General features: G+C 42.1%; 2 protein-coding genes across 4 annotated transcripts in view; one reads left to right on the top strand and one right to left on the bottom strand.

Moving 5' to 3' along the window:
• The window catches only part of prg4b (proteoglycan 4b), a 7,551-nt gene extending 6,012 nt beyond the window's left edge, over nucleotides 1-1,539 (top strand). Inside the window, exons 13-14 of the mRNA XM_079657602.1 lie at nucleotides 60-188; nucleotides 969-1,539. Of these exons, the coding sequence (XP_079513728.1) occupies nucleotides 60-188; nucleotides 969-1,078 (239 nt within the window). The 3' untranslated portion in view covers nucleotides 1,079-1,539. The remainder of the gene's footprint in view (nucleotides 1-59; nucleotides 189-968) is intronic.
• On the bottom strand, nucleotides 1,086-23,076 carry tprb (translocated promoter region b, nuclear basket protein). 3 transcript variants are annotated; one of them, XM_079657569.1, is made up of 51 exons: nucleotides 22,887-23,074; nucleotides 22,467-22,571; nucleotides 21,902-21,975; nucleotides 21,556-21,652; nucleotides 21,340-21,443; nucleotides 21,048-21,212; nucleotides 20,666-20,758; nucleotides 20,420-20,500; nucleotides 20,004-20,091; nucleotides 19,706-19,846; nucleotides 19,488-19,591; nucleotides 19,076-19,273; nucleotides 18,884-18,991; nucleotides 18,556-18,782; nucleotides 18,215-18,378; nucleotides 17,889-18,031; nucleotides 17,350-17,498; nucleotides 17,083-17,245; nucleotides 16,860-16,994; nucleotides 16,638-16,778; nucleotides 14,701-14,869; nucleotides 14,050-14,216; nucleotides 13,575-13,727; nucleotides 13,266-13,382; nucleotides 12,663-12,866; nucleotides 12,285-12,472; nucleotides 11,986-12,133; nucleotides 11,624-11,761; nucleotides 11,343-11,474; nucleotides 11,092-11,222; nucleotides 10,760-10,970; nucleotides 10,455-10,601; nucleotides 9,767-9,965; nucleotides 9,442-9,635; nucleotides 8,999-9,072; nucleotides 8,616-8,809; nucleotides 8,157-8,447; nucleotides 7,610-7,761; nucleotides 7,426-7,512; nucleotides 6,822-7,010; nucleotides 6,548-6,703; nucleotides 5,463-5,556; nucleotides 4,353-4,501; nucleotides 4,079-4,147; nucleotides 3,884-3,966; nucleotides 3,526-3,635; nucleotides 3,216-3,314; nucleotides 2,928-3,066; nucleotides 2,409-2,530; nucleotides 2,216-2,311; nucleotides 1,086-1,385 (listed from the first exon to the last, which is right to left on the bottom strand). In XM_079657569.1, the coding sequence occupies exons 1-51, from the start codon at nucleotides 23,035-23,037 to the stop codon at nucleotides 1,336-1,338; spliced, it is 7,083 nt and encodes a 2,360-aa protein (XP_079513695.1). In that variant the 5' UTR covers nucleotides 23,038-23,074; the 3' UTR covers nucleotides 1,086-1,335. The 3 variants fall into 3 exon arrangements, 2 of the variants coding, with proteins under 2 accessions (XP_079513695.1, XP_079513696.1); XM_079657570.1 differs by having other exon boundaries at nucleotides 7,426-7,500; XR_013803794.1 differs by lacking the exons at nucleotides 1,086-1,385; nucleotides 2,216-2,311; nucleotides 2,409-2,530; nucleotides 2,928-3,066 and having other exon boundaries at nucleotides 3,285-3,314; nucleotides 3,884-3,931; nucleotides 4,106-4,147; nucleotides 22,887-23,076.

Below are 23,076 nucleotides of genomic sequence, written 5' to 3'. Positions count from 1 at the left end.
TAAATATGCAGCAACCGTTGAACAAATCATCTCATTTTCCTCTCAACTCTTGATTTCAGTGTCTCTTTTAGGGCCTTCCATCAAAATCCGGACATCATGGAGAGGTTTCCCTTCGACCATCACAGCTGCTGTGTCTGTCCCCAGCCGCACAGAACGGGAGGGATACAAATACCACGTCTTCTCCAGATGTAAATACTTTAATATATATCTCCTTTAAACAGATTAAGGGTAATGTTTCAGTTTTATTTCAGGATATTTGCTCTTGGATCAGTCTAGTAAGAAAGAAGGTAGCCTATAGTATAGTTTTAGGCAGTGTTCCACACAAAGCCTACATTTATACGAATTAGTAAAGACAGGAATCGTTGCCTTATTTTGAATTAGCTCCTAACACAGCCTGTTAAATAAAATAGGATGAAGTAGTTTTTAAGTAGTAATTGTGGACAAAACGTCAGTCTGTCGTCTGACTTTTTGTTGTTAGCCTCATTCAGGTCAGACATGCCTAATGAGGACCATGTGTGTCTGGGTGTGTGTCAGGGTGGGGTGGGATATTAGGCAGATGTGAAGGCCATTGAGGGTGGTGTCTATTCACCTACAGCTCAAGTTTGTTTGTTATAACCGCAGTAAAAGATTTAAAGGCGATGCATACTGTAATCCCTGTCTGAGTGAAAAACGGACTCAGTTTAAGCCTGCGTGATGCATCAAGTCAGGAGGGGTTTACAGTCTAGTCGTTTGTCATTTAAGAAAACCTCCAGCTATTAAGATTTATGTCCAACTGTGGCCAAAAGCTATCCAAATGAATGTTGTTTAAAACTCAAGACTGTTAAAAGATGCATGAGATTATTTTCATGCCAAATTCATGCTCACTAAAATGGAAACTGGCATGTAGATGGGTATAAAAGGCCATCCTGTAGACCCGTACACGATGTATTAATGAAAATGCTTAATGTTTCTTTCTGTTTCTTCTGCAGCCACGTCCTACACTGTGAGGATGGGTGGGGAACATCCCGTCGTTCCTGCGCCGACAGCCAAGGAGTCACCTCAGAATAGAGATTTCTTCAAATGCCAAAAGAAAGTCTGATGAAAGATTTTGTTTTCCTATAGTTTTATTACATTCTTCATAAAAACACACTGCTCCAGCATGGACCGATTACAAAAAGGTACTTTAAAGTACATTCAAAAACGCAAAACTAAAAACAACAGGCTTCAGAACAAATAAACACCATCAAAGCTGAATACAGAATCTGAGCACGCAGATTGGAAAATGTGTAATGTGTTTCTAAAAGGGAATGACATCTACTGCAGTCACATCCGTCGCCAAGTCCTCTGATTAGTGCTTCATCTTGCAAATCGTCTTCCGTGTAAACCCCGAGAAGGAAATCCCTGACCTGTAAGGGTAAAATGTTTTGTTAAAATTAAGCCTGCTATACTGATGTAAAGATTCTGTACAGCGGCTGTATAAAATGTAATGTTTAATCTGTTATTCTCATTAACATGCATTTTAATACACAAACATGAATTAAATGCCATGAATGAAACAAATGCTTTGTGTGTGAATTGATATGTATAGCTGTCATAAAAAAATGTTTCACTGCTAATAATGTGTATTTTAAATAAGTCAATAAGGAGACAAGATGAGGTTGATTCAGTACTACTTTTCAACAAATTACAATCATATTTTAATTTAATACATTAATAAGTAATTATACTATATTTAGTTTATCTGTAACAGTCTGGAAATCTGTTATTTTATATCTGATTGACGTTAAATAAGGTAATTCTGTTTCGAGACATTCATATAAAACTCGGGTTAACGCTGCCCATTTTAATATTAGTTTTTTCTAAGACTGGAGAGATGAAAATGAAAACGAGACATGTTGTATGTATTGTAAGGAAGGTCCCAGACCAGAAAAATGGTGGTTGTGGTTCATGGACAGCCTTGAGCCCCTTGATCAGTCATGATTATCCTGTGGTACACATGTTTTAAACAATTTTCTTCTGCTGCTGTTATTCACAATATTAAATCAAGTGCAAATATCTAAAATACATTTGTGATGATTGATTTGAGTTTTGGAGACATTTATTTTTTCTTCCCTGATGTAGCATCTGCAAAAAAGCAATGGAGCCCAAAGCCACTATAGGCCTGGTATAGTTTTATGCTCAAAAGCAATATTTGCTCTATCACCCCCCCAACCTGTGAGTGTGCTCTCATTGTTACCTCCTCTCTTCATGCGGCCCCCACGGTGCTCGGGCCAGCGCTGCAGCTGTCTGCTTGATCCAGGTCTGGAGGGTCGAGGTGGAGCACTGCTTGTATCTAGAATAATTAAACAACATAGCAATCAGAACTGAACACTCATTAGGATCCATAAAGTGGTTTTTAAAATCGGCCCAGTCAGCAGACTGCAGTGTACCTGCGGAGCTGGAGGGGGGCTCCTGGCTGGTGGAGGGGAGGCTGGCCTTGTCGGACTGCTGACCTGACTCCTCCACATCCCCCTGAGAGACCACTGATTCTCCTGACATATCTCCACTGGGCCTTCAATAAACACAACACACAGTTGAGTTGGGCGATAGAAACGGAAACTTGTTTGAGTTAAAAAGCCAAGTTATAAAATATCAGTTCCTATTCTTGCAAAACATGTATAAAGATTCAAGCACTATCAAAGACTGTTCATTTTCAAAAACTGTAGGGGTCCTAGGTCCCCTCAAAAATGTGCCTATGGGAAAAAGGTATAACTTTTAAAGATGTGGCTTTTACATTTGATTCAGCTATAAATATTAACTGTGAAAAGACACAAAGATTTTCAGTAAAAGAAGATTTGCTGATAAAAGGGCAGGGGGAATCTTGCTGACTGCTAGAGGTCTGATTTCCAGCAGCAGTCAAAAAAAAGAAATGAAATGATTGACAAACAGCAGAGAGGAGTGAGCCTCACCGATCAGAGTCTGGCTCCAGGAGGGCGTCGTCTCTGTCCTCCCCTGAGCCGGCGCCTCCTGGCGTGGACATGCTCACTATGGGAACCGACTGAGAGGCGTGCTCAGTGGAGTCGGACTGAGCCTCTGAGAAGATATTTACTGGAACAGAAGCACACAAACACAAGATAAAAGTTGCTGATTTTGTTAGCACTCCTAAATCTGTGAATTCCGGCTTCCTGTAAACTGTGTCGAGTACGTGGAAGAAAAGGGTGTGTCGGTAGAGGGACAGAACAGACAGAGGCGGATACCTGGTGCTGTCACTTGTAATGGTGTGGTGGGAACGCTGCGTCCACCCGACTCCTCTTCATGAGGTGCTAGGAACAAGGGACTTTCAAACATCCCAAGACCTGAAGACAAGAAAAAAAAGTTTTACGCTCTGTGAAAAAAAACACATGTCAGCATTTGATTGCTTTAGCTGTTAAATTACAGTACATGTGCCCCTGTTAAATGTATATATTTAAAATAAGAAATTAAATGTTTCGTTTTCATTCTGCATTTTCTTTTGATTCCAAATGCTGTTGTACACAATCTGTATCTCTGCATGTGGTGGTGCTGTACCTCCTTGTGATGCGAGATGTGCCAGGTCAGAGTGTGAGGACGAGCTGGTCTGAGGGCTGTCGTCTGAAAAACCAAACCTGAAGCGAGGCACACCAGCCACTTGGGAAGAACTGACAAAAATAAATAAAAACATTTTAGGTTTTAGTTATTGCTCAAATTATAAACTAAAGCAGTACATATTTAAATAGAAACAGTGTAAGAGGCAACCAACAACAACATTATTTATGCAGTATCTAATTACCCTGCAATTATAATATCTGATCAAGTAGCAATGGTTTTGTAACCAATACAAAATATTACAGCCGTTTTTCCTGAGTGTTGTGACGTGCTTGTCTCCGTCTATGTGTGTGAGACTTACTTGTCAAGTCCTTCTGAGCGGTGCGGCACCACCAGAGTGGGGGTGCAGGGCACTATACTGTCATCATCAACAAAGAAATGCTGCTGCAACGGGAGAGAAGGAAGAAAGCGTTAGATACAAACACGCACTGAACCGAGTGAAGGTTGCCTGAACAATGTAATGGATGTACATTCTCTGATGCTTTAGAGGACTTACAGAAGTGCCCTGCACCCCGGGGGCGAGCTGAGGAACTCTTCCCACTGACTGACGACGGGCAGGGTTACGCTGTGAAGTTACATTTTACACGTGATTAACAGAGCTTTGCTTTTGATTTACACAGAGATGACCCAAGATAAATACTGTGAAAACTAACTTTTGAAAGAGTAACTTAAATATCTTAGTAACAATGTTTTCCGTTTAAATTTAGTTTTCTTCTTTTCCCTACGAGGAAAGTTCTATTTATTTATTAGGAAAGATTAGTCCTTCTTACCTGGGCATGTGGTCCCAGGTCTGATGTCAGGGCGATGCTCATTCGAGAGGGCAGCTGTTGTGTTGGTCTGCGTGGAGATTGGGGCATCCGAGAACCAGAGCTTGTGATAGTTTGATCAGTAGAGAAGGCCTCCATTGTATTGCCCTCAACTAAAACAACAAAAATGTCCATTTTGTTTGAAACAAAAATACATTTGATCAGTGCTGTAAGAATTCAGAACAAGCCTCCTTCAGAAAACCCAACCATTGCATTTATTGTTCAATTATAGGCACTAAGATTCAGAGTTGGAAAAGACAAATCTTGTAAAAAAAAGTGTTTACTTTACTTTTCAATCTAAAGCTGTATAAGGGACCGTCAATATGATTTGAGGGGATTATGAATGCTCAACAAAAAAGTGGTCAGTTATATTGGTATATCAGTTAAAGGAGTGGATTTATGAAATAGTTAAAATAAAAAAAACACTTAAAAAGGTAGGATAGGTTATTCACTTCAGAAACACTTTCTTATATTCCATGGAATGGTCTTAACATCCCGATAGTAATGAATACATTAAATGCTTTGACAATAAATACATAAACAAATTTAATCTATGGAAGCCGTGCTGCTGTAAAAAGCACGACCAGTCATTTTAGCCGGCCCGGCTAAAATGACTGGATGGCCTACCAAGTCAGCCTTCCATCTGTGCACAAACTTATCTCGTGCCCCTCATTGGTCATGTGCGCGTTCGTGTGTGTTGGAGGGGGGGCTCTGTAAGGAAGTCTGAAGGAAGGGGCAGATTTCTTTCAAATTCTAGCGCAATCGAGCTGGTGTCTCCATTCTTACCTACCCTACCTTTAATCTTGCTGGTTCCCTTACTGAATCAATCTTAAAAGTTGTACTACAGTGACTTTGGGCCCCTTATTGGTCTATTGTATTTCAGTAGAGTATTACGGTAGTTGAATTTATTTGCCAACACATGAAGCACTCTTCCCTTCAGACAGACAACAACAGATTACATCTTTCATAGTCATCGTCAAGTGTCAGATAACTAATTGAATGGCGGGACAGTTTGTGAGAGCATGCAGTGAGTCTGAGGTTGATGTGCGTTTGAAAGGGTTTCCTGGATCTTACAGCTGGCTGTCTGGGAATCTGCCGGCCTCTGGGTGGAGTCAGACGCCCCCAAGCTTTCCTCTGTCTCCGTGCCCGGGTCCGTTACATCAGCTCCCTGTGAGAGGAGAGATCAAAAGGAAAACGTTAAGAGAAAGGGTGGTCAGTGAAAAGTAGAACCACAAGAACAGTTTTAAAAGTTTAACTATAATAAATAAAAAAAAGTGGGAAGGACATGAAGATGTGTAAAAAAGAACAAATTAGAGGAAGCAGGCTATGGGATGGTTTTCAAACACTATGCTGGCAACACACCACATACAGATGATGATTCATTTTGTCCATGTATGGAACAAAGATGCCCTTCAGAAAGGGCCAAAAATTACCAGTAAAAAAAACACTCATACTCTTCCATATACATTTATTTAAAATGTTACAAACCTAAGCCAGGCAACAGGCAAACTTTGATTCACAATTTCAAAAAGGCAGCCCTACAAAGCATTGTTAACGAGACAGGTACTTTGGATCAATACAATCGAAATTCGCCAGCAAGGGCTAACAAGTCCACATGCTGAGAAGTGTAAAATATATGTTTTGTTCGTTGTAAAACTGTGGCAGTTCCCCAAAGTATGGGTAATACTGGAATAACAAACTGCAAAAATACATATTTGGCAGGCCCATTCCCGATCATAGCCTTATGCGTCATTGTTAATGTTTGAAATGGGAATTGAATTGTTCAGCATCCAAACCTCCATACAGCCACTCATCTAGATTTCAAAGTTAAAGACTGTTAGCTGTCCCTTTGCTGACACTGTCTCATCCAACTGAACATGCACAACCAAGACAAGAGTAAAAGGCTAAACAACTAAAGTCAACACACACGCACAGTTTTAACACGGACAGAGTTACGAAACAGCAGCATAATGAAGTGACCGTGAAATGACAGTGTGGAAAAACTGAGTATGAGAGCTGGAAAAGGTACGTAAAGGTTTGACCGAAAGTGTGAGAAGGGGGTTAACACGGTGTACTGGATGTGAGAGTGTGTGTGGGAGTGAGTGTGTGAAAGGTCAGAGCTGTTGATGTGAGTTAGCATGTGTCACGGCTAATCAGACCTCTGTGTCGTCTCCTTCGTAGGCCTCGTTGCCGTCTCCGCTGCCCTCGTTACTGTCCTCTCCTTCCTCCACCATCTCTCCGTCGTCTTCCTCCTCCTCGTCTTCCTCCTCGTCGTCTTCATCTTCCTCCTCCTCTTCTTCCTCCTCTTCGTAATCCTACAGTTAGTTGGGTGCATTTATTAGTGGCATGAAACAGAGTCCTTTTAAAATTCTGATTGCAGTCTAATGTCACTACGCATACTGTATTTCAAAATGCTCAACAGAAACTCCCTACCTGCTCTTCTTCCTCTTCATCCTCATCTTCCTGTTCTTCCTCACTTTCTGTGTCTGTTACTATGACGATTACTTCGTGCAGCAGCGGTTCAGGGGTGCCACTTTGGGACAGGGTGACCTCTTGCTCCATCATGACAGATTGGGAGCCAGCACCCTCATCTCCCTCGTCCAGTTCTTGAAACTCCTCCGTCTGCAGGGCGGAACAATGGACACTATGAACAACATGCATTCCACTCATTTAAAACTGTACGTTAAAAAAACAACTCTTGCATAAAAAAATTATACATTAAATATCAACATGTATTAATCATCATTTCATTCAGCTTGAACTACTCCTGCACGTTACACTGCATTTACCGGAACATGGTTTCCCAGAGAGATACGATTTCATTGTAAGACTATAGCTAAAAATAATAAACATGCTGCAGCCTAACCACTCCAATGGCAGGAAGTGTTAAACACATACGGAAAAGACAAATGTTTCCAACTGAGAGAAGATGCTCCGTCCACCAGAAACAATGTTAAAATAACATTATGACATACTAACAACATTATTACTATGAGATATTATTAAGGATGTCTTTGGGATGTGTTACTACGTCTACCTGGCTTGCTTCGGCACCATCTTGATTGTCTGTTGGCACCTCAGCCTCAGCACTGTCCCCGGCCAGCACCTCCTCCTGTGGGGAACACTTCATGAGGGCCATGACATCACTGTGCTAGTTTTCAGATGAATAAAAACAAAGAAAACACGCATTAAGATCTCTATATTTGACCCCCCCTTCTCACCTCTGGACCCACTATCTGGATGATGCGTAGCTTCTTAGGTATGGGAGCCCGGGAGGTATCCTCCTGGGTGGAGTCCGTGTCAGTGAGCATGGTGGTGCTCTCCTCCTCCTCCCGAGGCCTCTTTGACATGGAGCTTCCTGGCGTTGCTGAAACTAGAGATAAGGCATGGATTTTGTTTAGATTTATCTCCACTGAGAATACAACTTTTTTTCTTTTCAAAAGCAGTAAAAAAAAAAATGTTAAACCGTTAACTCGGTGTGGCTCAGACTGGATTGCTGTACAGAAATGTGGGCCTGCAATCTATTTTATTCTGTTATCTGTAGCAATTATGAAAAATGGAATTAGTTTCCAATATTGTAAGACAGTTCCAAAAAAGTGCATTTTCATAAACTTAATCAACACCACATTGAACTCTTGTCTCTCTTTTGTTTCTCATCAAAATGTGTTTTTTCCCATCCTACTATCTACATGAAATACATCAAATGATAAATACTATTCCAAATCAAGCTACAATCAGCACAATTTAAAAGAAAGTACGGTTTCTCACCAGTCCCAAACACAGAGGAGCTAGAGGACGTTGAAGGCCATTCCACCTGCGAGCTAGGTGTTGCCTCGATGACCACGGGTGGTGGCTCCTGATTGGCTGGCTCTGCATGGCTCACACTTTGTTGTTGAGTTGGTTGGACAAAGGCTGTGGCCTGCGTCTGGGTCTGCTGCACATTCAACATGGGGCTCGCTAAGGTGGTCTGAACGTTGGGGCTGGAGGAGCGCACCGAGCCGCTGGCGCTGCCGTACACCGTCACATGCTCCACCGGGGGGCCCTCGCTACTCTGCATGGCTGTAGAGGAATTACATTAGTGGGAAACATAATTTACTTTTCAAATCGGACGAAACAAACTCGCAGGGAAAAGTCCTTTGTTAAGTTATACATTTACAATTGTTGATGCTTGTCTTTATGGGCAATGTTACTTTGGTTATATTCCAACATTGGAAGCTTATGTCTTACCTTCCTGATTCTCCACCTGTGTGGTTGGCATGACAGTAGCCGTGGGTGTTGGCGTGGGCACAGTGGCTGGGGTAATCATGGGCCGGATGCTAGCTCTCGGAGTGGGTTTGTTCCCAGGATTGACAGGCTGCTTGCTGCCTGTCGCCACAGGTGTGGGCTTAATGTTGGCTGTTGGAGGCTCGGATGTGCTGGCACTGACAGACGCAAAGATAAGGATATCAATTATGACTTTACTAATGTATGCATTTACATTTAAAAATAACAATTACAAGCAGGTGCACTTCAGAGCATCCCAGAACTCCAACTGTGTTAATTTCTACACTCATGTTGCACTGCAGGGGAAACGTATCAACAATTATCGGTTTGAAATGGTCATATCTTACCTGCCCCTGTCTGCCGCTGGGGTGGTCTTCAGACTGATCTGTCTCTGTTCTGTGCTCCTCTGCTGTTCCTGGGTCTAAATAATCAGAACAGAAGGACAAAAGTAATGATGGAAACCAACAAGGAGCAGATGTACAATACAGTATTTTCACAAAATGTGCAACAATGTCGCTTGATATATTGCCCTGGTAAAAAATAAAAAAGACACTGCTGGTTCCACTTCTATTCTTGACAACCTGTTTTTAGCATTGGCCTGCATTTGTTAAGAGAAATGCTTTTATAAGTAACATATGTTTGTTTGTAGGAACCTGCATTGAATCATGACTGAATGTTTCCCCAAACATTAGGGAGTAAAACATTTATCCAACAGCCAGATTGGCTCAACAGTATCTGCTGTGCTGTTTTAGTACTTCCGGTTAAATCAAAAGAAATAGTGAGAGCGTACCTTGCTGGGCCCCGCCTCGGCCGGCTCGTCTCTCTGCTCCTGTCTCTCCTGTTGGCCTCGTAGGTCTCTCAGCTCTCTCTCCTGTCGACTCAGACGGCCCTCGTATTGAGACTTGAGAGCGCTCACTCGCACCTCCAGCTCCTCACGCTGTTGCTTCAGTTCTTCATTTTCCTTCTGAAGCTGGTCTTTGGAGTCTGGACGTAAATCATTTGGGTCTTAGATTCAAAGTAACTAAATAAGCAACACTAGAATAGTGGCAAATATAAAGAGGAATCTATAAAATAAGGACATTTTCATGGTTGTAATAAGAGGAACACCCTCGCACTTGTGAGATGGTTGATCTTCTGCTTGGCATAAACGATGGCCTTCCTGGTCTTGTCCTCCTTCTCAGTCATCTGCTGCCTCAGCGTTTCCTCCTGAGTGGATTTATCCTGCAGCTCCTGCCTCAGCCTGGTCAGCTCTGCCTGCAGCCTGGAGGCCTGGTCCTGGGCGTTTCGCCCTTCAGTCTCACGCTCCATAACCACCTGAGGCCGGACAGAAAGACAAGATACTAATGTAATGTGTGCATGTTGAAAAGACAAGCGTATTGGGGGTGTCTACGGCCAAAATGTTGTTTTACAGAGCCAATACCAAAAAGATATCAAGAAGGCCGAAAACAATTTACATTTGCAGTAAAATTGAAAAAGAGACCAAAAACTCCAACACAAAAAGTAGTCAAGATTAGTTTGAGCAGATGTTTAAAGCTGCAGAAGACTTTTAAAAGCACTGCACTTTTTTTTTACTTAAACAGAAAAATAGCAACTTGGATAATAATTCAATTTGACAAATGATTTTTGTTCGATCCCGAGTACTTTGTTAATTATGTTGAATATACCAGCTATAAGCAGTCAGTTAACAAACTGATAACAGTGAATGATAAGCATGGCCTCCAACTCTGACAGTTGTCTTCTTTAGTCTTTAAACTTCAGAATGGACAGTTCTTTAAAAAGATAGGCTGAAACTTCTGGGTTAACCTTGTTGATGTTCTCCAGCTGCCCCTCTAGCTCTTTGGTCTTTGCTTCAGCCTGGCTCAGAGAGTCTCTGAGGCTCTGCAGCTCCTGAACCGAGGCCTGACGAGCCTCCTCTTCTTGGGATGGGCCTGCTGCCGCCTCAGCCACCACCTAGAGAAAACACAGTATGAAAGATAAATTAGAATTCTCACATATGGGTGTGTTTTAGATCAAAATGGGTTGAAACAAACGGTACAACCAGGTCCTTTTTGCTTAAACCTTTGGATTACAGATAGAGGCAGTGAGATTAAGAAATACTGAGTGCTCACCTTGTCATGTTCCACCTTGAGTTCATCATACTGAGTCTTGTAGCGACGTCCAATTTTCTTGACCTGAGTGATAGTTCGCACTTTCTCCAGGAGTTCCTGTTTCTTGGCCTCCAATTCTTTCTTCAGTGTATTCCTCTCTTCATTTATTTTAATCATATTGTCACGCAAATTCTGTATCTGGCTTTGCAGAGACACTGTGAGAGTATTCGTCCTATAAAAGAGAAATTGCAACAACAAATTGTTAAGTGGCAAAAAAACTGACTGGTAGAGTTGAATCATTTGGACAAGGTAAACACTTAGTTCAATAGCTGCATCGTGATACAGTGTCTTACCTGGCAACCTCTACTTTGAGTCGGGTACTCTCCTCAGTGAGCTGCTGAATGCGTTTCAGATGTACCTCCTTCTCCGAGTGCAGACGCTTGTACTCTTCTGGATCCGAATCCTTTTGCTGGCTCACCAAATGCTAAGAGAACAATTGACAAGACAGTAATTAGAAGAGAATCTACTCTCCAAAGAAGGATATATTTCTCCCCTTCTTACAAGCCTCATTTACAGTCTTTCTCCTTCTTCTCTTTTCACTGACCTGGGTCCGAGCTTTCCAGCGCTTGATGTCCTCTTCCAGTATCTTTTTCTCCGCCTGCAGCATGCCACTCTTCTCGCTCAGCTCAGAGTTGGCCTGCTGCAGTGGCATGATGTCTGACTGCAGCTTTTGTAACTGAAACACAGAGAGATCAGTTGAAACAGTTGGAGTTTCACTCAGGTGTTCAAAAGTTTGCAAAAACCATGAGTATATCCTCCCACATAACTGAATAAAGCAGAGTATAATAAAAGGAATGACTATAATATACAAAATGTAAACAATACTTTTGCTTGGGTTTGTTGAAGTTCCAGCTCCATCCTGTTCTTCTCCTCTCTCAGCATCTTGTTGGTCTCCATCAGGATGCTCATAGTTTCAGTTTTCTTCATCAGCTCATCGTGCTGCGCCAGGGTCTTCGCTGTGACCTGAGTAAGATCAGAGTTGGGTTTCAGATACAGGTTGTATTTCTATCTCACATTTGAGTGGCCAGGTTAGACACAGGTCTGGTGTGTTTTAAAGAAAACAGACCAATACAATGTCCCAAAAGAGATATTCTCATTCTTGCAATTAAAAACACGAATTGTCTGGCAAAGAAAAGTAAAACAAGATATTTTAGGGGAAAGGAGTGTCAGTGAGATCACAAACAGACCTGCATCCTGTCCTTTGCGGCACTCAAGCTGTCCTGCATCTCCTTCAGCTCTCGTTCCAGGTGCTCCACCCTCATGCGGTGACGCAAGGTCTCCCCTTGGGCGACCTCAAAACGAGACTCTGCAATCTCCTTCTCCCGACGCACAAACCTGGGAGAGAGCACAAGATGAGAAAAAAAGTGAAGAACAACATCAGAATAATAGCCTTTGCATGGCATAACAGCAATGTCCGAACTCTATGCTTTATTTATTTTTTATGTTGATTCTAAAAATCAAAACACAGATTGGCGAGGTGCGTTACCTGAGAATCTCGAGGACTTGGTCTTGAGATTTGCCCTCCTCAGTCAGGGAGATGTTCATGGGACTCTCATTGATAGCACGTTGCAGAGTGTCGGCCATCTTCCTGCTCATGGTCTGGATCTGCTCATGCAGGAGAGTGTTCTGATTCTGCAACTCATCGTGACGGCTCTCCATCTTCGCCATCTCCTCCTGTAATAAGCGCAAAGAAATGAGGAATGAAAATGTAACGGCCAATTTCTAATACTAATATGTGGTGGAGCAAAAAGCATGGCCCCTAAAACTATGATACATGTTTTAGGTGGGCTTATTAAATTAAAAAGAATTGGAGACGATGCAATAGATGTCCCTTTGATCTAGTCTTATCCGGTCTGGTCGTCACCTTGATGATCTTTTCCTGCTCCTCCCAGGAGACCCTGGCCTCCAGCAGCTCAGCACCAACCCTCTGGGATCTCTCGTCCAGCTGCAGGCGGAGCTCCACGGCCTGCAGGGCTTGAGCCTTAGCAACCTGCAGAGCCTCCACGTCGGCCGCATGCAGCAACATCTCCTGCTCATACTTACCTTGGGCTTCGGCTGCCAGCTTAGCCTTGGTAATGGGGAAGAGGATTTGAGTTCATCATTGCATGTTATATCATCTTGTTGCTGTACAATAGAAAATGTAGATGCACCATCAGGTGGAAAAAGCTCAAATCTCTTCAAAACTCAACAGGTGTTGCTGCAACGTGCCGAACCAAAAAGGCTCTTCACTAACAGACGCAGAAAAATAAGACCAATACAGATTTAAAGGTTTGAGGGAATACAACTTGATGTAAAGAATTCCTGCTTTTAAATGATAGTTGTACAAGGTTTATGAAATCTTCTTATGTCAAATGTAAGGGTAAAATGTAGGCATGAGAAGATGTGGTTGATTTAAGACGGTTTCTAAACATATTTGAGAAAAGAAAGTCTCATATTCCTTCCTGTTAATCTTCTAATGGCTTCCTACCTGCTCCAGGGTGTCTTGCAGAGCTTGTTGCTGCTGAGCTTCGGCTACAGCCACGCGCTGCAGCACCGCCTGGTGCTCAGCCTGGGCACTGCTGAGACTCCTCCTGAGACTCTCCATCTAACAGAAACAAACAAAAACTGAAAATGAACGGTGTTCTTTGCATAATGTGAATATAACTGATCACCAAAAGTGCCAGGAGGATCAAACGTAGTGATGGAAGAATTGATGTGAACAGATGTTTTTGTAAATCTGTAGCATTGAGACTTAGTTTGTGTCAAATGTGCTAATGCAATGAGATTGTGTATATACCTGTTCCTCCAGAGAGGCCAGGGCTCTTCTCTTCTGCTCCTCTGAATTGTGCTTCTCTTTCTCCGCCTCCAGAAGTTTCTCCTCCAGCTTTTGGTGCTGCTTCTCAGCTTCCTTCAAACGGGTTTCGATGGACGAGCGTGCCTGCTCTGTCACCTGGTCATTAGGCATGCACACATTTGAAATGTTATAAAGCCAGCAATCATCTTTTGATCAAAGATACATGAATATCTGCTTGTCAACACATTTTTAAACTAACTGAGTGTGTACAGTGTGCAAAAATGTTGTCTTTATATATAAATTATTTTTATATTTGTGCCAGAGCATTACCTATAGATTTGCTTCCCATGAAATTGCCCTCACAAATATTTATGCATACCGGTACATTATATTTAAATAATTTAAAGTGTTTTTGCTGTGGGTGTGGTCAATGGTGAGGAGATATGGAACACTGACAGGCTCTTTGTTTATTGAGTACCTTTTTCTCTTTGTCCAGGGATCCCTCCATGCTCTGAGCCATGGCTCTGTACTGCTCCATGCTGGAGGTGGCGGCCCTGAGGCTCTCTGCCAGCTCCTCTGCTTGGGTTTCAGCCAGCCGCAGGCGGCCCTGTAGCTCCTCTCGGTCTTGATCTGAACCTGGTAAGCCTGAAGTCAGGAAGGATCAGAGACAGACGTGTTTGACCGCAGCATCACGAGAAACAGCACAATACTAGGGGGTTTGTGCCTTAAACACACTAACAGCAACAACAACAAAAGTGTGGCTCAGATGTTTTATAATGACTAAAAATGTGTCTCTTTTATTCGTGTACTGGATCCCATCTAAACAATAGTGAGACCATACCATCCTTGCATTCAAAAAAGGAGGTCAAGTTTAAAACTTGGTAATTTCCCTTCAACAATCAACAGTGCCTTTAAATGCAAAAACTAACATGTAAAAGATGATTCTAGAGCACAGTAATTACACAAAAAGTGACTTAATGCGAAGCCATTAACAATTAGGCTTCCAATGATGTTGACATTTGGCTTAAATCTTACTGGTCATGGGATGTTATTATAACCGTATTGATTCCCCTGTGTATTGTGCTGTTGTGTTGCACAAATATTCCTGTATGTGTGTGTTTGTGCCGACCTCTGAGAACAGGCGTGGATGGGGAGCTCAGGGAGTGACGTGCTTCGCTGCTGCCGAGTTGCATTCTGAGGGTTTTGAGCTCAAACTCTGCAGCGTTCAGCAGCTCTTTGGTCTTCTGGTGTAACGGAGCCTGTATCTCCAGCTGCCTCTTTGCGTCCATCAGATGGATCTGTGCATGAGGGACGAGCGACATGGAGAGGTAAGTGAACTATTTCATTTTGCCATTTGTATCTGGTTTGACAGTTGTTGTTTTTTTATTTGTAAAGGGTATGTGTTCAAGATTAAAACAGGCTGCAAGTGGTTCCTTAAACACAGTAACGTCTAAATGCAGGGTATATGCAGGAATCCTGAGGTCAAATTTAATACCTTTTAAGTCCTTTTTTAAGACCCTTTCCATACATTTTAAGACCTCATCCTAACTTTGAGTTCTAACCGGTTACATTGGCTACACACTTTACCTCACATTTACTATATTGATTGTAAGATAGCAAAACTAAACAGAGTGCAGACAGACCACTGAAGCCTCCTCTCCACATGAACTTCAACCTCTCTGTGAAGGTCAGGTTTAATGCAGTATGCTGCTTTGTTGCTTCTGTAGCCTACTCTGTGCTCTTTCATTCCAGTAAAACTCCTCAGAAACCATTAGAAACCAGTATTTGACCAATAAACAAAACAATTGACAAAACTTTGAACTATGAAATATAATAAACTTTGGTGAGCTTAAGCGGGGTAATGCCATAAAGGAGCTCCCTCACAAATACCGAGGGGTTAAATTGGCCTGGGGCTGTCCGGGGCTAAGCCCTGGCACATAAAACGATGCTCTGACTTCATCACCCTCACACATTTGTCATATGTTTACAAAAAACTATATATGTTAAGACTTTTCTCGTTCTTAATATAGACTATATTAGGGTCGATATGTGTTGACTTTACTTTAAAATAGCAGATCTCTGTGAACGGATATAGTTTGGCTTAGACCCCGGCCCCACGTGAGTCTTCCGTTCACACGCATTCGATTCATTAATGTGTCTGTTCACACTAGACCGCTGGAAATGCTGGAAACGCTGTAGTACATATGCCAGGCCTGTAAGTGGCGCTGCTGCCGCCACAAAATACACCAAAAGCAGCGAAGAAGACCCCGGAGCATGGTTGCCATGGTTGCCCTTCTGTTTATTCTCCGCGGTGGACGGCGTGTTCTCCTGCTGTATCTCTCAGGTAGTCCACCAGCAGATGAAAAACACCCACCTCTCGGCCTCTTCCAAGGGACGAGGGAACCGTGCGGCAGAGTTTCCGTTAAAAAAATGTTTCCGCCGGTCAACATGTCCGTTAAAGTTTAAATCTTCCGTACACAATTAGAAAAGTGCCGATCAGAGGTCTTCTTTGTTATTTATTGAGCTTTAAAACAAATTGATAACGACTCTGTTCTCTGTATAATAATATTTAATAAACGGTGCCTGCCTCTCTTTTCCTCCCCCTCTTCTGACAGCCCAGCAGCAGCAGGAGACGTGGGGAGAGGGAGGCGGGATATTTCATCGTTATCAGAAAATGATCATAGGGCTTACACACGGAGCCGTTGGACCTCCAGAGCCTTGCGTATGCCGGTCTACCCACCTTGGACCCCCCCACAGATCGGAGCAAGGCAACGAAACTTAAAATAAGAAGCAGCATTTTACGGCGCGCTATGCATGGGGCCGCCTTGAGGGGGTTTCCCGAAATGTCGTTTCAGTAAATTAAAGGGTGTTTCATGTTGTCGTTGCGGTGAACCTTCTTAATACCTTGGAAAATGCCGTTTAATACTTTTTAATAGCCTTAATTTTCGCTAAATTGATTTATCAACTTTTAATACTTTTTAAGACCCCGCGGACACCCTGAAATGACTAAGGCAGACATTGTTAGTTCGTATTTCAGCAGAACACAGCTTTCAATGGAATCCTTACCTCCTGGTTTCTGCTGAGCAGGTGGCGCTGTTCCACCTCGTTCTCCAGCCTCTTCTGCAGCTGGGAGATCTCTCGTTCCTGCTTCTCCAACTGGTCACTCAAACGCTGACGTGTATCAGTCTCTGAACGCTCAAGAGTGGCCTGGAAGCACACAGAACTTTACATTTTGGACTGTTTGTGTGTGTTTGAGACAATACGTGACATTTCATACTTCTATAATACCTGTATGGCATGGAGGTTGGTCATCAGCATGTTCTGGCTCTGTTGTTGGCTCTGCAGTGACTCCTTCTCCTGATTCAGCCTGGACTCCACCAGCTTCAGCATGTCTCTCTCCTTACGCATGCTCTGAGCATGGCCCTGGAATTAGAGGGAGAGAATTCTCGATGGTTTTATAATTCCCCCAATAATGTTGAACACATAAAAGGTTACTGGAAAAAAGACAAACCTCAGCCATGGATAGTTTCTCTTTGGCAGCTCTCAAATCCTCATTCAAAGAGTGTATGGTCTGCTCGTGCTTCTGCGCTGCAGCAGCCGTCTTCTGTTCTTTCTCTCTGAGGGAAGCAATCTCTTTCCTGTAGCGCTCAACATTGTCCTGCAGCATCTCATACCTGATATATTGAGAAATACATAGTTTTTAGTGCTGTCTTTTGCATTATTTATACAAAATTATTGTTGAGTAAAATAGATTTTTTTTTTGTTCAAACTAACTTACCGCTTGGAGGCAAACTCCAGCTGAGTGGATATCTTGGCATTCTGGGAGTGGAGGTCTGAGAGCTGCTCCTGGAGCTTCTCGCCCTGCCCAGTCACTAACTTGTCACTCTCCATGCGCTCCTTCTTATAGGTGGAGAACACCTCCTGCAACTACAGAGCCAACCAGACACCTTTACTTTAAGTCAGCAGAGTCTAGTAGTTGATAGTTGTTGAATAAATATTCATTGGGGAAAAACGCACGTTACACCGGACTCTAACCTATTCATATAGGACTGCTAGCAAAGGCAAAGTGCATCAGTAAAAGGAAATCGGGGTCTGCAGCTGTGGATTTATAACACTGCTAATCCACTGAATTACATGATCTGATGATTTGCTTCCTTAGCGTCAGTGCAACACGTGCAGTGGGTGCTTGCAGTAGGTGACAATGTCCATAAATGCTGATCCACAAATAGCTTTGCTATGTCCAATGATAAAGATACAGCAGAAGCTAGCTGTGTAAAGACTGTTGCAATTATTAAAAATAGGGATGCGTTTGCTCACCTGTCGCAAAGCTGCCTTGGCTTCTAAGGCTTCAGTAGAATCTGTTGTCATGGAGACAAGGGCAGTGGGTGTTCCTGAGGTGGGAATGGCTGCTGGTGAGCGTCCAGGGGTGGAGGTCAGGGAGAAATCCTCAGGTGGTGTACCTTTAGGAAAACACTCAGAAGTTCAGCAAAATAGAAAAACATCTTTACAACACTTTATCAGCCTTTGCCATCAGACCAAAAATTCTACTTTTATTTGCCTTGAACCAACATTGTAACAGTAAATTGCTATGTACAGGATGTATCGTCAAGTATGTCAAGTATATCACTTGGTGTATCTCTGACCTTGCTGAGGGAAGCTGACTCCTGTTGCCTGAGCCAGCAGCACACGGTACATGTCCCTCTGCCTCACGATGGACTCAGTCATCTTTATCTGTTGGCCGCGTTGCTCCCTCAGAGACTCCAGCTCTACCTGGGCTTTACCCAAACTCTGCTCCAGTTCACCACGCCTGTAACAGATCATCTTTCTTAGCCTTAGCCCAGTCCTAAGCACTCTTGATCTTAAGCATTCCTTTTCCCCAAATTTGATCAGTAGCAAGACATTACCAAAAAAAATCAGTTACCTAACCCTCACTTCTGTGAGTTGATTGCAAGAAACAAAAATAAATCAGCACAGTGTTACATACTTGCTGCCAGAGGTCTCAATCTCCTCTTTCTCCTGGGCCTCACTGAGCTCCCTGAGGGCCACCAGAAGACGCTGGTTTTGCTTCTGCAGCTCCTCCACACCACGGAAGGTCACCAAGTGTTGGCTGATCACTTCTGATGTGCTGCTGACATCAGCTGAGCTCCCATCGTCCTCATGAGGCACATAGTTTCCACGAGCCTCTTCCAGCTCGATGAGCAGCACACGCACCTAGAAGAAAAGATCAAGACAGGCAAGACAATAAGGTATTGGAGAAATATGATATTATAAAATGCATGCGACATAAGTGGGAGAAGAGAGTGAGAACCCACTTGCTTAGCCATGTCTCCTAGCTGCAGTTCAGATCTCTGATTGTCCCTTTCCAGAACAGACGAGCGTTTGTTAGCTTCATCAGCTTCCTTCTGCAGACGGTGAACTTCCTGTAAAACAAAAAAAAAAGATATCGTGTTCTGGGCAGAAGGTATAATGTGAGGTAGTCAGAGTGTATCATTTACTTTACTCACCATAACAGCGTGCTCCAGCTTAGCAGAAAGGCTTGCCACCGACTTTTGCATGCGCTCATGTTCATCCCTCTGCCGTTTGAGGATAGGGGCTTTGGCTTCCACTTCCTGCACAATGTCATCCAGGTACTTGTTGACCCGCTTGTTCTCCAATCGCTCCAGCTGCAGATGCTCCTGGCTCTCCAAATATGCTGTATACAACTGAAAATGCAGATGCCATCGAAGTAAGTAAAAATGACCAGTAAATACAAATAAGCTCAACGCTTTCGTCGTGAAAATAATCTATAGAATGATCGACATGCATTAGTATTTGAAATCTATTGTGGTAGTTTATTGTACCTAAATGATTCCCAGACTTATTTCCAAATTCTAATGTTAATAAAATAAGGTGGTATTTGAATTTAGTATCACATACCTCTGTCAGCCTCATGCCAGGCTTGATTTTGGACACAGCAGCTGCTGTTGGAGACATTGTTGTCAGCTGTTCTTCTGATATCACAGATGCTGAACTAATAGGACCTGGGCAATCAAAAAGTAGAGGAGAAATCACAGTTCATTTAAAGAAATCCCCTACAAGGAGTGATTCTTGCTTATTTTAAAATTCAACCAAGTACAGCAATCAACCCAACAAACCTCTAAGTGTGGAACTTGATAGCAGCTCGTTGGTATTGTCCAGCTCTTTCTCGAGAACCTGGATCCTCTCATTTAGCTCAGCAACACTCTTGTCTGTGGCACCATTCATATCCTGCAACTTCTCCTCAAGAGCCTGGTTGGCTGTGGCAGAAAGTCAACAGTGAGTCAATGTCAGGGAATACCAACTGGAAGTTAAATTAAAAGATAAACCATTAAGCTTAACAACAAATGTAAACTCTCTCCATCTCAGTAGAAGGCAAATCCTAAATAATGTGATAATTATTTTAAAGCTTTGCACCTTCTCCAGCATCCTTCAGGAGTTTATGCAGTTCCTCCACTGCCAGAGTCAGCTCGTCACTTTTTGCCTCAGAATCCGCTGCTGCTCCCTGTCACCACAACAAGAGGGTAAGAGTTGGCAAAAATAATACTAAAGTGTAAACCATATTGTTCATGGTTAATATAAAGCCTGCTAATGTAACCACAGGTGAAAGAAATATGCAACCTTTTTTGTTTAAAGCACTTTGTTTCATGTGAAAAAATAAGCAATGTTTTGTACAAACAAATCAGCAATAAGACATGATGTGTGCTGAATTAATCTGGAAATTAGAAATAGTGACACTCCATGGACGTTAATTGAAGTTAATCACTGATAGTAAAGGCCTTGGTGTTACAAAAGCCCAAGCCAGATCAGCTTGCTGTCATGCGTATACATACCTTGTATAGATTGGAAAGCTTAATGTTAGCATTCAGCTCATTTCTGTACTTTTCCTCCATGGTGGCTTGTTGTTCCTTGACCTAGAAAAAGCAAAGATCCAGTCAAACAATTCAACATGATTAAAGAGCACAACAATACTGGTCAGTTTGTCGCAGAACATACAGAATGACAAAAAAGGAATTCTTGTTTCTCTGTAAATATAAGACAGGATGAAATCTAGGCTGTAGGAAATACCATACACATACTTCTCTTAGTTTGCTGACCATGTCCTCGTTCTGTTTCTGAAGTTGTTCATTTGAAGACTTCAAACTGGCCACTTGGTCTTTGAGTCTATTCAACTGAAAGCCACAAGCAAGACAATGTATTTAGTAATGACCATAAGAGTTAAAATGCTTCAATTAACACAGGGACAGTAGCGTTAGGGATGCAGCTATAACAACTTTGTTACATATATTTTAATGTAGGTGCACAACTATTGGTCAATAGTTGGTAAATCCCACCCAGATCTATGTGTAATGTTGTGATTTGGAACAAATGGCAAACTCTCAAGCCAACTTTATCATCGTATTTGTTGTCTTCATGTCATTCAGCTTTATAAACATTTAATGTAAATAGAAAGAGACATGCCTCATCTTCCTTGTTCTCCAGGTTGCACTTCAGCTCCAGGATGTCGTTTCCCTTCTGTCGGGATAGGGACAGCAGTTCCTCACTCTTAGCCTTCAATTCCCCATTCAGCCAAGATGTTTGGCCATTCAGCAGCACCTTCTCTTGTTCCATACGCTTCTCCTTGTACTGTCATGACAAAACACCACAACATTTTTCACTTAAAGGTTTTGTTTAAACAAATAGATGTTCAAAAAGCCACTTCTTCAGACAAATTTGATGTGAAGATATTATTTACACAAAGAAAATAACTTACTTTGATGTTGACTTCAGCCGATTCAAGTTCATCCAACTTCATCTGCAGCGCCATCTTGGAGGTGTTGACCTCAGCCAACTTATCATTGAGTTGCCTGAAGTCATCTGATGGGCACATTAGGTACAATGTTAAAGTGAAGGTTAGTATTTACGGAACACGGACATAAATGAAAGTTTTGACAAGTGTCTCTAGACTAATTCATCTGTCAAACCATACCATTTAAATGATCCACTTGTAAGGACCTCTTCTCCAGTGTCCTCAAAAGCTCTCGCTTTTCTGCCTCCAATTCCTCTTTGGCTTTTGACAGCAAAGTCTAAGAAGCAAGAAGCATTTTTCAACCACTGTGTGTCACTTAAAATGTATATCTGGAGTTTTGGTGACATTGAATGAGAAAACTAAAAGTGTAGACAAACAATGACTTTACCACAAAACTAATTCTAACAAGCAAGTATCACGACATTTGTTGTAGTTTGAGTTTATGAGAGAAATAAAAGTAAAAAGTTAAGAAACATATAATCAACCAGGTATGTGAGAAAAGCATGGCTGTGTTTGTTTGGCTTACCTGCTCTGATGACAGCTTCTCTTGCGAAGATTCATATTCCCTGTTCTTCTCACGCAAGCTTTTAACATCTTCCACTAAAAGTGGAGGTTTGAAAAATAAATAAATGATAAAGTCATTCAAAAGAAACAAGACAAGTTAAATCTGTATTGCAATAAGAATGATTTACTTTATGAAAAGCAGCAATACTGCAGATGTACAAATACTCAAGTAAAAGTATTGCTTTAAAAATTGAACTCAAGTAAAAGTAGAAAGATATATTAGCATTTAAAATACCAAAAGGAAAAGTACCCGTTTTGCAAACTAGATATTTTAAAACTATTTACTTTATACACTACTGGGTAGCTTAACCTATAATAATATAATATAATCTGTGTCAAGTAATTTTTTGTACCAATAACCCTACATATGCTTAGTCACAAGTAACTAAAGTCAAAATAAGTAAAAAGTATAAAGTAGTATGATGTGGAAATACACAAGTAATGTAAAAACCTCAATTTCTTACTTAAGTGCAGTAAATGTGCTCAGTTACATTACTGTACACCACTGGCCATAAGTTCACTCTTACCTTGCTTGGCAAACTCATCTTTGAGTTTAAGATGTTCTTGAGTCGTGGATAAACATTTTTCTTGGCACTGAGCAAGTTGTTTCACTTTTTCGAAGAAGTGTTGCTCTGTAATGAGGGAGCAAAAGCACGAAACGTTAAACCGTTATGTACTGTTCTATGTAATGTTGACGTTGGCTAAGTAGGTTAGCCAACGCTAGCATTAGCATCTAATTGTAGTAACTGATAACTGGCCGTATTGCATTTGCATAGCGTTGTTTATATATTCCCAAAGCCATTGAAAAACGGCATGGTGTCAATGTGTTAGTAGGCTAAGTTCAAACCAATAACTTCAACTTTCATCAGACCAGGTAAAGAAATGTGTGCATGATGAGCACACTACAGAACACTCGCACCACTAGCTAACACCAGGCAAACCCTTACCGCTGTCAACTCGAAACTGTTCTTGTTGCGCTTTCAAAGAATCGATTTCATACTGCTGATCCGAAAAAACCTTCTCGAGCTTGTTTTGAACCGTTTTTGGTAGCTTTGAAATCTCAGAGGGTTCCAACTCCTGCAGCAGCAGTGCCGCCATTTTTCCTACAACAACAGTACGCGCAGCCGCAGTGTGCGA

The sequence above is a fragment of the Notothenia rossii genome (assembly GCF_949606895.1).
Source record: "Notothenia rossii genome assembly, chromosome: 1".
Taxonomy (NCBI): Eukaryota; Metazoa; Chordata; class Actinopteri; order Perciformes; family Nototheniidae; genus Notothenia; species Notothenia rossii.
Note: the sequence above shows the minus strand (reverse complement) of the source record. Positions and strands in the feature narration are given on the sequence as shown.